General features: G+C 40.1%; 1 protein-coding gene across 2 annotated transcripts; it reads right to left on the bottom strand.

The window, feature by feature from the left end:
- Window positions 1–931: 931 nt before the first annotated feature.
- LOC147310589 (protein mono-ADP-ribosyltransferase PARP12-like) lies at window positions 932–16,451 on the bottom strand. 2 transcript variants are annotated; one of them, XM_086270336.1, is made up of 13 exons: window positions 16,289–16,451; window positions 13,462–13,981; window positions 12,655–12,790; window positions 8,200–8,794; window positions 8,060–8,110; window positions 7,846–7,972; window positions 7,288–7,453; window positions 6,400–6,520; window positions 6,196–6,292; window positions 4,545–4,620; window positions 4,128–4,258; window positions 2,389–2,540; window positions 932–2,244 (listed from the first exon to the last, which is right to left on the bottom strand). In XM_086270336.1, exons 2-13 carry the CDS (start codon window positions 13,737–13,739, stop codon window positions 1,646–1,648), a joined length of 2,529 nt encoding a protein of 842 aa, XP_086126462.1. In that variant the 5' UTR covers window positions 13,740–13,981; window positions 16,289–16,451; the 3' UTR covers window positions 932–1,645. The 2 variants fall into 2 exon arrangements, with proteins under 2 accessions (XP_086126462.1, XP_086126461.1); XM_086270335.1 differs by lacking the exon at window positions 16,289–16,451 and having other exon boundaries at window positions 13,462–14,076.
- Window positions 16,452–17,568: the final 1,117 nt, after the last annotated feature.

The following is a 17,568-nucleotide window of genomic DNA, read 5'->3' as shown; positions in this document are numbered from 1 at the left end:
TCCAGTAATGAAAACACATGGCGTCACAATGCGTCTATGGCTCTGTGGATGTGTCGTTGCGCAACAGCCCATCTCCTGTATACTACTGCACAGACTGTGCTGGGCTATAGAGCAAACTCTTATGACAGCTCGTATGGATGGGCCATTGCGAAGGAACTGGATTAACTGTATTTTTAATTAATTACTTAATTAATTAAGTTACTAATTACTTCTCCAAAAAAAGAAATCACTTTACTTTACTGATTACTAATTTTCAAAAGTAATTAGTTACTTTATTACTTAGTTACTTTTAAAAAACATATGCAACCTGAATACATTATAAAGTACTATTGCTTTATAACGTATTCAGGTATCAGCCCAAGTCTATTTTTTCTGCATAATCCATCACATAAAATTGAATCAAATGAAAAAGTATCTTTTAAAACTTAGTATTAGTTTTAATCATGCAGAGTGTACAGCGGATGACAATGTTTTTACAGAATCAAAGTAATGTGAGTACTTCCAACGCTGCATGGTCGCACTCTCTCCCGAGCTCCATAGTATCCGTTGATCTACACACGTCTGCTGCTGCCACAGACGTCGCGCGCTCGTATGTCACTCTCACAAATAAAATCACGGTTCAGTAACGCAGTAGCGCTTACAGGAAAGTAGCAGTAATCTAATTTCTCTTTTGCAATAGTAATATTGTACTTCACTTAAAAATTGGAAAAAAGTAATCAGATTACAGTAGTTACTTGCAACGCGTTACTGCTCATCCCTGGTCACCTGTAGGTTATTATTATAGCTTCTAACAAACTGACAGGCTAATATTTTGCCCTCATATCGAGTTTTAAGGAAACTTCCATGTGTTTGACTCCAACAGCAGCAGCGTGCGCTCATCAGTGCACAACAGGGCGAAGTGTGAAAGATGAACAACTACCACAGTATCGTCTTTGTGCTCAGCGTTTATTGTTTTCTTTCTTTCTCTTTTTTTTTTTACATGTTTTTCCAAACACAGAGAAGTGAGTGTCACACACATTGCAGCCCTTTGTTTCTATCTGTGCTCCAAGAAGTTGGTCCCAGCTTCCTGTTGACATCACAAAGGTTGTCTAAACAGCAAAGTTATCAACACACAGGCCGTCATGTGTCTCAGCCAATCTGACAGTGTCTTAATACAGTAGGACACGCTAATATGACAACCACTAACTACCTGAGATAATTACGTGAAAAGCAATCAGGTGTTTCTTCTAGCTCAGCGTGCTTATGTGATATTAGCGTTGTGCTGCTATTTCTGAGTTATTCTGTATAAAAGTTATTTCAAAGTTTAATTTAAACATAATGAGTGGAAAAGCTGTCAAGTTTTAGAAATTCACCTTAAATAATTTTACAGTACATGTGATTTAGGTGGAAAAGTTTGAGCATCAAAACAACAAAGAGAAAAAACAAACAAGAAATTTGAAAATGGAAAGAGAAAGTATGAAACATTTAACATTTCTGAAGCTTTCTTTAGAAACCTGCATCACCTCTAATCTACATGTTCAGCATGTCTGTCAAAGTTTCTTCATCATTCATATTAAACCTAAAATACTTTAATAGAATCTAACTGGGAAGCTGGTGCTACCAACTCTTTTTCTGGAGCACAGTTCACAAATCATAACTCACATTTTCAGGTACCACTTCTGGAAAATCTTTTTACTAACTCAGCTACATTTTCAGAAAAGTCTAACAATTCCCTTGGAGATAGTGTGGGAAATGGAGTTGATGGTGTGGGTTTGTTGACTGTTCCACTGGTTGAGTCCATGGAAGAAGCTGTGCTGGGAAGGTGCCGTGCAGTGGTTTGACTTAAGATGGTATTTAGTTTGTGTACTACCGATGGTGTCTGTACTACTGCTGCGGTGGGTAATACCAGTGGTTTCCCTACTGCCACGTGTCTTGGTACCACCACAGATTGCTGTGCTAGTCTCGACCCTGATACTCGCTTTGGTACTGTGCCATCAATAAACATGTTTGTGGTCTTGTACTGGATCAGGTACTCGGGGTAAATCTGCTGCTTCTCAAACACCACATATATGGAGGGGTTCATTACATCATTCACACAGCTGTCATAGAAGTTTATGCCCCCTCCATCCTTGGAAGGAGGTCGGCGATAATCAGAGGACCCTATGGTGAAGTCTCCCACCAGCACCCGTGAGATGAACATGGCTCTCACATCAGTGTCACCGGTGTAGTTGTGGGAGTATCTGGCATCACGGGCAAAGTAACTACCTGTGTTTAGACACCAAAAAAGACGACTGTGAAAAAAATGCATTTGTGGGGAAAGACAGCAGGAACCCTAGTGTCACAAAATCATCTGCAAGACTGAAATGAAAATGTTTTAAATGGATGCTATTCAACATTTCTTCCAATCACCTTTGCCATAAGACGTTCCGTGAGTTCCGCAGATTCTCCAGTCAAAGTTGTGGTGACAGATGGTGTCTGCAAATTTGGAGTCAGTGCCATGAAAAAGCTTTTCTTCCCTCACATTTCCTCCTTTGTTTTTGGTCTTCATCTGATTCTTCTGCCTTCAAGTAGGAGACAGAAAAAATGAACTCAAAGGGGTACATGTACAGTAAGTGTGTGAATGTAAAGTCACTCAATCTATGTAGATGTGAGGCAACCAGAACCCGGGGGACAAGAAAGAAAGAGAAAGAAGAAAAGAGAAGTTGGCAACAGAGGGATACTGAAAATCTGCATAATGACCTGATGTAGGAAAAAAAAAACCCCCAAAGAAAACAGTAGGAAACCACGGTAACAACCAACATAAGCATAAGTAACAGTAAATAATACGTATAGAATGTTACTGAGCAGCATACACGACTAGTAATGCACGATATGTTTACAGGCAGCAGCCAACCAAGATAGTGTGTGTCTGTGAGTACCTGCTTGTACACCTGTGTGAACACTTGTGTGTACACGCATAAGGTTTGTTCATGTAAGTGTCCAATAATAGGTTTGGGGAGCCATAGCCCTGCCCCCCAGGACATGAAGCAGGCATGGAGGAGATCCAGGCCCCAGGCATCTACAGGTCCCCCAGAGCATGAAAGCAATGATCATGACACTTTGCATATTAATGATCAAGGAGCTGACCTCACAGCCCATTGCTCATTCATTGGTGCTGGTTTCAGTCACTGTGTAAATGTACTATTTATAAGGTTGGAAGCCTGCGGACAGCTGAGACTGAAGACGTCACTTGGATGAGTGACGAAACGTTTCTCCCACTGAAAACGTCCAGATGAACAGAATCTGGTTTTACATCGGTGAGTGAATGTTGTTAGTTTGTACTTGAGTTTAGAAGTGCATGTATAAATGTGTGAATTAGGCATGTTGTATACAGTGCTTTGAATACTCCGGGAGAGTAGAAAAGCGATATATAAGAATCAGTCCATTTAACTTTTTGGGGCGGTATACTAAAATGCTACTTACACTGGACAAAGCAGAAAAAAGTCAGATAATATACATGTTGATCTTAGATCAAGCTTCTGGTTCTGAAAATCTACCTTGCACTCATGAAGTCAACCATGAACTACAATTTGTTCATGGGACGCCATCTGTCTGACAGCAAAGCCTTTGGTCATGCATCAGGACAATGATCCCAAGCACAACCGCAAATACACAACAGAATGGCTGAAAAAGAAACAAATCAATATGATGCCCAATGAATGGCCCAGACTCATTCATGAATGAAATGTTGTAGTGGGACCTTAAGAGAGCTGTGCATAAACAAATGTCCACCAAACTCGATGAACTTAAGCAACACGACCCTAAAAGTTAAAAAAAAAATTCTTATCAAACAGGGAAGATTAACGTTTGTGTTTGGCAGTGTGATGGTGTGGAGCTCCGCTCTATCCTCCAAGATGTCAACGCTCACCCCCACAGACTACTTCCAGAATTTGGGAGTGGAGAGGACAGAACAGAAGGGACATGCGACAAATGCTGGTTGAAGGATATGATGTCAGCCCACATACTCAACTCTGCTGCTCAACCTGCAGCTGCATTTTCCACCAATTAAGGGAAAATGAACAGGCTTCCCAGATTGAGATTTATTCCAAGAAGCATTTTTACAACACAAGCCAAACATATTTCATTACTACATTAAATGAAATACGTACAGCTGAAAGGCTTCCCAAAGAGCTTTGTTCTGAATCCTCTCAATGTTGATGATATCACAGCTTTTCATGGTTTCAGAGAAAAGAGCTACAACTTCTCTAAATTCTTCCGAGCTGGGCTGGAGTGAGATTCGCTATAAGAAAAAACAGGAACATTAAACATTTTCAGTCACAATTATAAAGGAAAAGTAGAATGGAGTGGAGACAAATAACATAATCACAACGCTAACACACAAAATCTGATATGAAAACCTGTAAAGCAGGTTTTTTCAGCAGATAGTGTGAAATATCTGAATTTATTTTCAGTTTTTTATATTATATATATATATATATATATATATATATATATATATATATATATATATATATATATATATATATATAATAAAATGGGGTTTTTTTTGGTTTTTTTTACAATACCGAGTATCCTGTTTGAGGGATCTGTGTCTTGTCCCAGGTTTCTGGTATTGGAGTGGAAGTTTGAACCAAAGGCCTTCTGCAGAGAGAAAGGGTTAGAATGACTTTAATTATTGTTTTTAAAGGTTGAAAACACACATCAGATAAATGTAATTAATGATCACTGCGGTAAGCAGACTTCTTTTCTTTATTCAAACTTTTTTAAGTTTTAATTTTAAATGAATAAAATATTTTTCCGTTATAAGCGACAATGAAAAACATCATATTTTTAATTTCTTGCAAATTCCTTGAAAAACAAACCAACGAAAGAAAAAAAACCAACCCCAAACTAAAGAATTGTGACTCATGCTGAGGCTCCACACAGACGGGGAAATAACTGTTTGATACCCTGCTGAATTTGTAGGTTTGCTCACTTTACAAAGAAATTAAAATATAAAGTCTCTCATTTTGATGGTCGTTTCATTTTAATGGAGAGATCAACCAAAAATTCAGAAACAAAACCCCCCATTACCGAGTTCTTTGATCTGCATGTCATTGAGTGAAATAAGGATTTGATCCCATACAAGCGAGCCAAATGAACACAGCTAATAACTGAAACAGAAGAATTTAAGAACAATCAGGGTTGTTCCTACAGTCTTTGAGTCTTATTAAGTTAAGTTACTAAGTAGCTCAACAGTGTCTCTAAGAAACCTGTAGACATCATGTTTTGTGAAATCTTTGTTGACTAAAAAGCTAATATGACCAGTTACTGATATGGCTAGCTACTTATTTACATCTCCATGAGTAAATAGTCACGTTTCGTCTTCTTGAAAGAGATATTTGGCTGTGTCAAAAATTAAATCAGCATTGAAACCCCCCAAAACAACTGCAATTCCTTAAATGGCCACTTGAAGTTAGCTTAAAAAGTTGACCCACTTTTGTGGATAATGTTTACAGCCTGGTACAAAATAATGGTTTTTGTCTCTATAGCAAATTTTATCACCCACGACTATGGGGTGCCGTGAAAATGACAGTTGTCTTCCATGCAATTTGACAAAGCTTCATAGGATCTGCCAGCAAGACCAGGAAAAAACCAAATTCACGAGTGTGGAGCCTGTAGAGATGTGGTCAGACTCAAGGCTGTGCTGCTGAAAAAGGAGCTTCTAAAATGTATCAACACCAGTTTTTGAGTTTTTCAACTAATTTTGCCAATATTTCTATAAACACAAAGATGAAGCCAATTTGATTTTCATTTAAAATTACATGCAGAACTTCCTGAATTCAGAAATTTGAATCAGGCAAATGTTTCATAGGGACAAACATTTTGTGTCATCAGCTGTTGTCAAGTTTTATGTAGCTGTACTCTACATCACAAATAAATAAATATATATATATATATATATATATATATATTTTTTTTTTTAAGATTTGTTTCTTTTAGACTTCTATGACCAAGAGAAAACCCGAATGTTGGCATGGTTACCCATCAGTACTGAACAGAAATGTGTTAGGTTTAAGCCAATATCTCTAAATCAAATCCCGTCTCCAACTGGAATTCGAGTGGAGTATCTGTCAGAATGAAGCTGCAGCAGCATTCAAAGATCTCATGATTGAGAAAAAAAAAGGTAAAGGGGTTTGAAAACTTTCTTGCGGGGCTGTTTTTGGGATGACGTACCTGACTCTCTTTGTTAGGACATCTGCAGCAGAGACAAACCGTGGTCGTCTGCACACAAGCCTTTTGGTGCCATAATGCTTGTTTGTCTGCATCATGTCTGACGGGTAAAAAAGTTTAAACTTACATAATAATTATAAAGCCAGCTGTACATATTAGCATTTCTGAAGTCAGCAAACAGAGACAGTTTCCATATTCTTTGTTTACCCTGGAAACTGAGTGAATATGAGTGTGAACCAGCAGTGAACTCCAACACGTCTTTATCATTGGCCAGGAACTTCTCCTCCAGCTTTGTGCTGTTGATGTCTGCTGTTTTATGTCCACTAGTCTGCAAAGCAAGAAAACTGAGCGAGTTTTTGACCTCAAACCTGCACTGGGATATTAATAAAGAACAGTTGATTATAATACCTGAGCTAATCGTAAATCAGCATCATTATAATTCTTTTAGAGACACTTTGTCTTTAAGGAGACCTGACTGCATCAAGCACTTAAGTACCAAAAAACAGCCTTAAAAAGCTGACCCAAATTTACAGCAGAACTGAATACGCTTACGGGCTGGTACAAAAATGGGTTTTGGTATGTTTTTTTTTTTGCACATTGAAATAACATTGAAACCTAGGTACTAGCTCAGGCTCCTTCCACACCAGAGAAGTGACAATTCATGAACTACAAGCTAGTTTTTGGAAGCTACTCCGCAACTTTTGCTATCTAGCAGCCGAATATGATTCCTGACTGGAAAAGTTTTTTCATATATTTTTTTCATTTAAAATTTCTCCCTGAGTGTAATGGAATCACTGCTGATGCCAGATCAGGATGATATTGTTGGAGGATAGAACAACAACATGAAACACAAATTGAAAAGCACTGAAATGCACAGTAGAGTTCTCCTGTAGGGGAAACAAAGCACTGCAGGCTCAAACTATGAGGGATTTTTCACATTACAAATAGTTTATTTGTGTTTTTCAATAAAACTATTAAATCAGACTCACAATTAGTTACATTTTTTGAATGTGGATACACAGTGGACTGTTAAAGTCGTGCCTTAATGTCTTAGCAATCTGCCAAAATTTCTGCAAACACTCTGTAGTTACTCACAGCGGATGCAAACATGTTCCAACTCCCAAACTCATCCTGCCAGTACCAAAGCCACTCGGTGGTGTGGATGAAGGTCGGCTCAATCACCGAGTTTTCTGTCGAGAGTCGACGCACTTTGTTCCATCCACAGGTCATCGTGTCAAAGTGCACGGCCGGGCTGGTGCTACTGCAAAAAAACAATCAAAGTATTAACATGAAGATGGTCAGTTATGCAAAAACTTTGATGATTTTTATGATTCTTTGTTCAGTATTTTGTGGTGATTTAAACTAAATTTCACTATAATAATTTTGGTGAATAATGTGGTACGTGAAACAAACGCTGCGTGCCTGAAATGACCATTTTAAGAACATTATCTTGCATTGACATCATACAGAGCCAACATCAAAACTTTTTACCCTCATAAAAATTACTATCACATACACTGAGCTTGATTTTAGTTTAAAAGGAGCATCTGTTATTTTATCAACGCATTTTTGAAAAAAAGTGGAAATGCTTAATAGTTCCACTAGATCTTAAAAAACCCTGAGATGTCTGAGTTGCAGAATAAATGTAAGTACCTGTATGAGTTACTGGGGTCACAGTAGTCTCTCTCAATTGTCTCATTATCGGGCAAATCAGTCCACTGGTGTCCCTCTTGGACCTGCCATCGGTACGGCATCTTGTCATGAGCTTTAAAACATCGATCTAAGAAGAAAGAAGAAAGACAGCTGGTCAAAGTCAAGAAAGAACTACATTAAAACCTAAAACACTTACTAACCATGACTTTCTCACCTTGATGTTTGCAGTGACCTTTGATAAAGTACATGCAGATCCCTGTTTTATCTGAAAGAAACAGGAGATATTTCACAGGCTTCATTCAGACAGCAGTTTTAGTTCATCTCCCCACAGAAGTATTTTCAGCTGTTGTTTACCTCTGACAGGCCTCTGTCTATTATTCTGCCATTCTCCACCTTTAGCAGCTTCATCATTGACAGCAGCGTTAATGTCACTTAAGGAACGAGCATTTTGAAAACGCTGATGGTTGCCCCTGTTCCTGGTAGCGGCGACAGTGATGTCACTGGTGGGAGAGTTGTCATCGTCACTTTCATTCAGTCTATCGCTGGACCACAGGTCAAAGCCATCAATGTTTGCAGCAATGTTACTAAGTGAACGGGCTCGATGCAGATCTGGGCGGCTGCTGTGGCTTCCTCTGTTTCCTCTAAAGCCTCTGCTGAGCTGATGGCCACCTCTCCCTCTGCCTCTCTGACTTCGTTGACCATGGTCACTGACTCCAGCCAGCTTCAAAGCCTGTTTATTTGCATAAGCAGCCTTCAAGGACTGAAAGAGTGTGTCAGGTACGCCTCTAGCTTTCAAAGCTCTGAATGGCTGTGGAGCATTAAAATCGTGGTTCTTCCAGCAGCTGCATTCACGGCTGATGTAGTTCTCACAGATGTGGAGCCTCCTGCAACCATCACCATCCTGACACCGGCCGAACTCTCCATCACCATTGTTGTAGTTGTAGCATATCTGATGGAGAAAGGGGGAAAAAGGGGAGTTACAATAGTATACTGTATATAAAAGATGAATATAGCCATCGTGATGTCCAACTTCTTTATTTGTATTTTTTCCAACTTTATTTTTATTCAACAGGAACATTAACATTTACACAGACACAACAAGGGAAAAAAGGAAAAAAAGAAAAGCAAACAACAAAATTTTAAAAAATAGAAAGGGGGGGGATTCACCCAAGGCAATGTGAAGTTACTAAAATGTAATTTTTCCACTTGGAGATATACAGTGTATCTTGCTCGTTTATATATACACCTACATCTATGTACATACTCACACACACTTTCAAGTATCTACATACCATTCCACCCGCTCCATTACACCTAGGGCTGCCACAAACGATTACTTTGATAGTCGACTAATCAGATCATCATCCATTGGACGTAAAACGTACAGCTTATTGCACCAGCAGCATCTGCTCTTATATAACTATCATTAGCTTACAGCTTTAAGTGTGTAAGGTCTGTGCTAACTAAAAATAAAGACAAGATGATAGTTTATTAAATTTTAATGAAATTTGCAGATTGTTTCGGTGAGGTTTAATAAACTCCTTGCTATCTAAAATATAACAGGACACCGGAGTATATTCTCGAGCATCTCACACTTCTGATAATCAGCTGTCTGCTTGATGTTTATTCAGCTGTGTAAAAACTATAACTTTAATCTCAGCCAAACCGATTTACTCAGGAACAAATAAAATACTGAAAAAAAGCCAAACAATAACATTTTTAACTTATCTAAGTGACTTATGTATGTTTAACCTGAGTAGCGAAAGATGAAAATGATTTGCCGGGAGTCCGGTGTTCTCACGGGCTCTAGTGAGCCTTGCCCCCGGCTAGCTATCGAGCTAGTGGGTAACAGACGTCTCCGAAAACGTCGGAGCGCTTTTGAAAATATGTGGTGTCTTGATAAACTGAGCAGATATTTGAGGTTTACACAGCTACATTCTCGCCTGAAAATGTGTTAAATGTTTATTCTGTGACCCAGAAAGAATAATAAGAGTAATATTAAAACTAACTAGCTGCCGCCATTGTTATAAACTGAGCTGGGCTGCACTATGAATTCTGGGACACAGCTTCTTCTTCTTCGGGGTTTAACGGCAGCTGGCATCCTTGTACATGCAGTGCTGCCATCTTCTGTTTCAGTCCGTTATTACACTCTTAAATCCTACTACTTATTCCTGCGTCTTTTGTGATCTTACAAAGCTTCAAATGACGCGTCGACTATCAAAATCGTCGACGACTTATTTAATAGTCGACGTAATCGTGACTAGTCGACTAATCGTGGCAGCCCTAATTACACCCTATTCCAGTTTTAGGGGAACCTTTTGAGGACATACTCATTGACTGTGTTGGTCCACTTCCTAAAACAAAATCGGGACACCAGTATCTTCTGACTTTGAATCCATTGTTAAGGCGCTGATGAACTTCTTTTCTACTTTTGGGTTGCCGAAATCTGTCCAAACGGACCAAGGCTCTAATTTCATGTCTCGGATTTTTGCTCAAGTTTTGCGATCACTTGGTATTAAACATCACAAGTCTAGTGCATATCATCCGGAGTCGCAAGGTGCACTCGAGCGTTTTCACCAGACATTGAAATTTATGATGCAACTACTCAAGGAGAATTTTCTGTCTGACATAGATGCTCCTAAGGAAAATGTGTTGGATTATGAGAGTTCTTTTAGAAAGTGTTTGCATAAAGCATGCGCAATCGCATGCTCTTGTTGCAGCGCAGGGAAAGATGAAAAGGAAGTTTGATAAGAAAGCTGTGCAAAGGAAATTTGAGGTTGCTGACAAAGTTTTAATACTTCTACTCCTTCAGTGGTCCGTATACAGTGCAGGCGGACTGAGCGAAGGAAACAGTGTTGTGTGTGTCATATCAATATGATGAAGCCTTACTTTGCTAGTGGTGTATCAACAGTTGCGACTGTGGGGGTGCCAGTTTCCAAAACCTGTATGACCTGGTAAGTGATGATTTGGTTTTCGGTTGCGCTGAGGGCTGCGCACGACTTAGAAACTCTGAAATCCTAAGTGATCTAAGGACACATTTAAAGGATGCTGTTCAAAGTGACGTGTGTCGGTTGATTGAGAATCATCCTAATCTTTTCTCTGACACTCCTTCCTGTACCACTGTGCTGGAGCATGATATCGATGTGGGGGACCACCCTCCAATCAAACAGCATGCCTACCGGGTGAATCCCACTAAACGTGCCATTTTCCAGACAGAAGTTTCTCATCCGTTGGAAAATCATCTTGCTGTTCCTAGCTCTAGTGCGTGGAGTCCCCCCGTGTCTCCTAGTGCCTAAAGCAGATAAAACCCCGCGGTTTAGTATGAGTTTTCGGAAGGTGAACAGCGTGACCAAACCTGACTCCTATCCTCTTCCCAGAATGGAAGATTGTGTCAATATGGTCGGTTCTGCGAAGTTTGTTACTGTTACGCCACATTCCAACGCTCATGAATATCGTGCTGGGAAGCGTTCTCCATTGTGAAGTGTATTTAGATGATATTGTCGTCTATTCAGACACCTGGTCAGAGCATAAACGTTCACTGATGTGTTCCATCGCTTGGAAAGGGCATCCCTCGCCCTCAATCTCGCCACGTGTGATTTTGGCAAAGCCACTGTGATGTATCTAGGGAAACAGGTGGGTCAAGGACAAGTGCACCCTACTTTGGCAAAAATCCCTGCCCCTTGTACTAGGCGTGAGCTCCGCCATTTTCTCGGCATGGTGGGCTACTACCAGGGTTTCTGTCGAAATTTCGCGGAAGTGTGAATACTGGGTAGGATATGATACTGGTTTCACACCAGCACATTTGGATGGGGTGTTTAGAGAATTTACAGCATACTGTAAAATCTCAACCAACACAGACATGGACAGCTTCCTACAACTCAGTGAAACTTACAGGTTAAATAAAACAGACTTTTACAGATAATTACAACTGAGACACCGTTTTAATAAAAATATTAAAGTTGCAAGGGAGGATTCTGAGGAGGCGGGCCTCATTGACATGTTTGTCGACACCTATAAAGGTAAAGTACATAAAAGGCTGATCTCGAAACTGTGCTCATGTTTACAATCACTTAAAGAGGACTTAAGGACTTAAAGAGAGAGAAGGAAGTGATATTTCTTCATGTGTATCGTGTGATTTGGAAATCACACGATACACATGATTTTGACCTACACCCGTTTTCAGACTTTGGCTCGTGTGATTAGGTAGAGGATTATTAGGGGGTCCATTGTCCCTTTTGGGGGGGACACTCCCACAGGGCTTAAATCTGGGACTCTCCACATTTGACCTTAGAACTGAAGAAGCTTTTCGGATGAGAGGTGAAATGTCTTCAAGCAACTTAAAGAAGTCCAGACGCCTTTTCTTTCCAGGCTCCTTAGACTTTGCTCTAAATGGTTCCAAGAACTACAAGGTTAACTGTTTACTGAGGTCAGCGGTCAGTGTGAGATCATTTTCACATAAACTTCTATACAACAGGACGTCTTCTCTCATTTTTTATATTGTTGTTGTTCAAAGCAGTAATGTTTTGTGAAGTCGATGGAGGGCTTGCTTGATCAACAGATCCAGTATTTAATAAAGTTACACTTAAGCTTGCGTATAAAAACTTGTCAGGAAAAGTGGAGGACAATACAGATTAAATAATTAAATTAGTGAGGTAACAATCAGTTACAGAACAAGAAAAAAAAAAGAAAATTAAATAATTGAAAGCTGGGAGTAAAATCAGCTGGAAGATGCCAAATATCAGAAAAGGTGACAGTTCATTTTAATGCAAACTAACTTGTCCGGTTCATGCTGTGTGTTGTTAGACTTACATCAGGAAGAACTGTGTGGTCACTCTGCAGCAGCAGGGTGCACAGCTCCTCTCGGCTCAGGCTCTCCAGCTCATGCTCCCTCAGAAGTCTTTGGTTATGCTCAGAGGTCAGCTCATGGGAGAAGCTGCAGCCCCTCCTGTTATAACAGAATCCACACAGCTGAGTCATGACTGGGCGTGCTAGCATTTATTTGCTCAGTTAAGAATAAAAAAACCAAAAACAGCGTCATATGAGACAGCTGTCTTTGTGTAATGATTAATAAGGCTTATCTGCATGGTACAAAGTCAGCGGTTAGGTTCAGGACAAACAGCCACCCTGATAACTCTTAGAAACAGTACGACATCAATGTGAAAACTAAGTTTGAAGTTTAGGGAAACATGCTTGGGAAACAGGATTAGCCCAGTACTAGATTGTTTTCTATGTGGCTGGGTAGACGCAGCAGCCGCTTTAGTTTTTATTTTTCATAGTAAACTTTGCTGATGTTGGAAAATCTTTCTGTTCTGTGGATGAACGTAGCCATGTTCTTTTCACTGTCACTCTTTTTACTCATTTCAAAGCTAAGCTTCAGTCTAAAAGACAACCAGAGAGCAACTTTTCCTACTGGCCCTCAAAGCCACATTTTGTTACTTGTTTAGGTTAGCTTTTTGAATAAATGTGTCAAACTGCTGTAAATTGTCGGATTTTCCTAACAATACCTAAAGGCACCATCAGTGTCCTGGACTTTAAACCTGTTGATTTTACAACCATATGTGATATAACACTCCCTAAATAAGCTCTGTTACTTACTTTTAAGTCCAGTATATTTACCTGAGCTGAGTGAACTGACAGAATCCGCTGAAGAGGATGTTTTTGCACAGGTGCAGACCCCTGCATATCCCCAGACAGTCTTTCACTCTGCAAAGTCTCAGGCGGGTCCTGGCCACCACCTTCGGCTGTCCGTTTGGACAACACGAAACAAATTTCTCTCGGTTACAAATGATCTCCGACAACTTCGTGGGATCTCCGGAAAACAGATTATACACTAAATCCTCCGTGTTGACTGCTCCTTGGCCGGCGCAGATCATTCTCAGTATTTCCGTCTCCATCGTGTCCGAGCTCTGCCTGCGTTTCCTTCCACCTGTGACATTAAACTGACGAAAGCCTCATTTCTGACGACTGGAAAGCGAAACTCAACAACCTTTAACCTGGACGGATGCTGTAATGCTGCTGTTTTCCACTCTGAGTCGTCGCCGCGCTGTATGACCTCCATACATCCCACACCTCGGCTTTCTTCTACTTCACAGCTGAAACATTTCCAGTAATGAAACATGCCATGAAGATACAGGATCTATATAATACAGAAAATTCGCAACAAAAACATTTAGAATTTATTGAAAAACAAATGTTATGCCAGACTTTCCATCAAACCTTTGAGGTGAACATTTGGATTTTTAGCTGCTAAATTCTAAATGCAGGCTGTCTGCTGTTTGCAGCTTGCAGCGAGGGTTATATGGGGGACCAGAACAGTCAAATTAATTTTGTAATTCTTTTATTTATTTAGACATAAATAAAGTGTGTGTCAATATTGTAAAATAAATGATTATTACATTAATAAATATTCAAATCAATTTCTAAAACATAAAAAATAACTCAATAAAAAACACATTTTAGAATTCCAAAGGGAAAAAAGATTCAAAATCTTTTTAAAGTACAATTTAAAAAAGAGAAACGAGTAAACAGAATTAAAGGGAAATGGATAAAAAAAAAAAACCCCAAAGATTTATTTTGACCTTTTCTATCCTTAATAGTTTAAAATTACCAAATGTATTAGCTTTGGGATTAATTAAGGGATTAGCACTTGGATTAGCTATCAGATTAAATGTCAGATTAGCTATTCCATTTAACATTTGGAAAAAGCAATGCAAGTTCATCATGCCGTGCGATGTAAGGAGCTCTCCAACTGGTTACAGAGACACAGTCTGGCTGCCTTGATAACTAGCTAGGGACGATGATGCATACAGAGAGAAGGTGCAGTGGCTGGCACTTTGGTGCAATGCCATAATCTCTTAATGTTGACAAAACAAAAGAGCTGATCGTTGACTTTAAGAAGGCCAAGGCTGTCCATCTCCTGCTCAGCATTGCTGGTGTCACAGTAGAGAGAGTGAAGAGCACCAAATTCCTCAGTGTTCACATCACAGAGGACCTGTCCTGGACCAGCAACACCAAATCAGTGACAAAAAGGGCCCAGCAGTGACTGCACTTCCTGAGACGACTGAAGTAGGTGCACCTCCCTAAACCCATCCTTATGTATACAACTATATGTGACTGAATTACAACAACTCTGCAAAGATGAGTGGGTCAAAATGCTATACCTCTGTGTGTGTGCGCGTGTGAGAGGGATAATATTATGCATACATATGTCATTTTGTTTGATTATTGTACTTAGTTTGTACATTTGTACAAATCTCATATCCCGATATAAGAATTCTATCGTCCCGATAACGATATAAATCACAAAAATGTAACATTTTCTGTAAATTCTGTGAATCTCGGGCAGCTCGACTTGCGGGAAGTGTTTCCAGCTGCGCGTCATGTAGCTGGAGTCCAGTGTTTTAACAGATGCATTAAACTATACATTTTTAGACATAAGTTTTAACAGCCACCATTTTCTTTGTGAGTATTTATTACACAGCGTTCTGCGGGGAAAAGCCTGTTCTAACGTTTGAGTCTAAGGTTTATTTTTTAGCATGTGGCGGCTCTTTTTTAATTCTCATCCGTAAATAATCTGCTCTTTCACGTGATTCAGTTTATTTTGAAAAGTCTCAACAGGATCTTGAGCTTTATTGTGAAAGGTTTATGCGGAACATAAACAAGCGGACACGCGATGGTGTTGCCGTCCTTGTTGCTAAAGACAGTGCATAAAACAGGCGCTTGTCCGTGTGTAGTGTGGTTGTATTAAATATAAGAGAAAGAGAGAACTTTAAGAAATTAATATACCCACTACAGTAACCATCAAAATGACGAAAAAAAACATTGCCGTAAACAGTTTATTTTGCGACACCACGAAACAAACGATAGCGTAAAATGAAACGATAGACGTTTTTGTATCGTCATCCGATATATATCGTTATATCGAACAGCCCTAGTGGTATGATCTTTTCCTATTTAAGGATGATTTTCAATCCACTGGTTCCCTTCATGTCTGCCAGTACTCCATCCTGTCTGATGGTTCATTAACAACAAATAGCTACAAGCTTCAAACCTTCAACCCCACACCAGCTATTGCCCTCAGAGCCTTGGCTCCCTGCTTTTACTGTTCTGCACCTCCTCATCATTCTCTAACTCCTCCTGTTGTCCAAACAACAGCAACTGATAGGGTGGTAGGCCTTTCTCCTTGGACAAAGCGGCTATTATAGTCTATTCAATAAGCTTCTACCACACAGAATACAACAACAACCGCAGCACTCTATAGTAGCTAGGAAACATGCCATTTATACTAACAAGGACATGCAATGGTCAATTTTTGAGTCAGATCAGTCTATTTGTTTGGCGCCTTCACCGGTTTCTGATTAGGCCTAACCCTCAGCCAGAGTTTACAAAGGTGATTGTGCAGGTATACAATGTGTCATGTGGTGATAATTAGCTCCAGCTTTACCTTTTATCTGGACAGCACTAGACTGGATGTGCATTTAATCACCTCATAGGGTCCAGTCCACCAGGGTTCAAGCCACTTTCCATTGTGAACTTTCACCCGCACCTAGTCACCAGCCTTTATTGCTGTAGTTGTAGTTTCCTCAGGCTCAGCCAGCTGCACCTGCTTAAACAAAACTTAAAAACTCGCTTAGTCTACGCTGTCATATATTCATCACAGTTCACCTGCCAAACATCCAGAGAGGTCATACGACCTCCCTCTCAGGGTTGGACCAGGCATTGGCCTGCCTCTCAGCGACTCATGTGGCATCAGGTGTGTATGCGCACCCGGAGAGGTTCTCATTGACATAAGAAAAATGGGGAGAGTGTCCACCCATCTCAGTTTACTGTCCTAATATATGCCACAATTTTTCTCTTCAAAGTCTGATTTGCCCTTTCACCACCCCTTGTGAGGCAGGGTGGTAAACAAATCGGTGTGTTATACCTAGAGCCTTTTCTACCTCTGCCAGTTCTTTATTGGACAAATGTGAATCATTGTCAGAGCATATGCTCCTTGGGACACCATAGTCTGCACTCATTCATTTTTGAATGGGATTGCTTCCACCTAGCTTGTGAAGCAGTCCACCGCCACCAGCAAGTAGCTGAAACCTCTCACTCTGTTTTCAACTCCCAAATCAGGGACTTGGGAAGCCAAGCTCTTGAAAATCTTGAAATATGTGCATCCGCTGCAAAGCTGCAGCAGCGTGTGTAAGTTGACAGCCACAATAAAGAAGTGTACTGAAAAGTGCAAACATGTGGTCGGGTCTGTCGTGCATCAGTGGTGCTGAAACCCAGGATTGGGGCTACCAGAGTCTTTGTGTGTCGGTATGATCTGTCCTCTTTCTTCCATGGGTGAATCCTCTTCAGGTTTGTTTTACTCCTCTGAGGAAAACGCAACATACCACATGTCTACTTCCACTGCCTTCCAAGCGTTTGGTGCGTCCGTGGCCTCCCAGGTCAAGCTCAGCGCTTTCTTGACCATTGAGCCCAGTGTTCTAGCCTCATAGTTGCTTCCAACTACAAGTGTGACATGAGAGTGTAAAGTACTCTCATCTAAGCCTGAGTTATACCCGGAGCTCTGTAGTTGGGCCTTCCTATAATATAATCTTTGCAACGGTTTTAAATGCTTCTTCAGTCTTCCCAGCAGTTTAAATATTTATAATTTCAACCACATTAAGGCTGGCAAAATAAATGCAATCAAAGGGCATGCATGAAAGTAAACGATAACCTAAACTGGGTGAACTA

This window comes from Aulonocara sp. 'chitande type north' Nkhata Bay, linkage group LG17 (assembly GCF_057382095.1).
Source record: "Aulonocara sp. 'chitande type north' Nkhata Bay isolate Kocher_YH1m ecotype deep benthic linkage group LG17, A_spYH_male_GT1.1, whole genome shotgun sequence".
Lineage (NCBI taxonomy): Eukaryota > Metazoa > Chordata > Actinopteri > Cichliformes > Cichlidae > Aulonocara > Aulonocara sp. 'chitande type north' Nkhata Bay.
Note: the sequence above shows the minus strand (reverse complement) of the source record. Positions and strands in the feature narration are given on the sequence as shown.

What these genes read in the sequence shown, in the direction of transcription:
- LOC147310589 (XM_086270336.1), bottom strand. Translation starts at nt 13,739, where the DNA reads ATGGAGACGGAAATACTGAGAATGATCTGCGCCGGCCAAGGAGCAGTC. An exon ending in TCCCTCAAACAGGATACTCG is followed by an intron (nt 4,259 to 4,544) that starts GTATTGTAAAAA and finishes TTTTTCTTATAG; the next exon opens with CGAATCTCACTCCAGCCCAG. An exon ending in CGGAACGTCTTATGGCAAAG is followed by an intron (nt 2,245 to 2,388) that starts GTGATTGGAAGA and finishes GTCTAAACACAG; the next exon opens with GTAGTTACTTTGCCCGTGAT.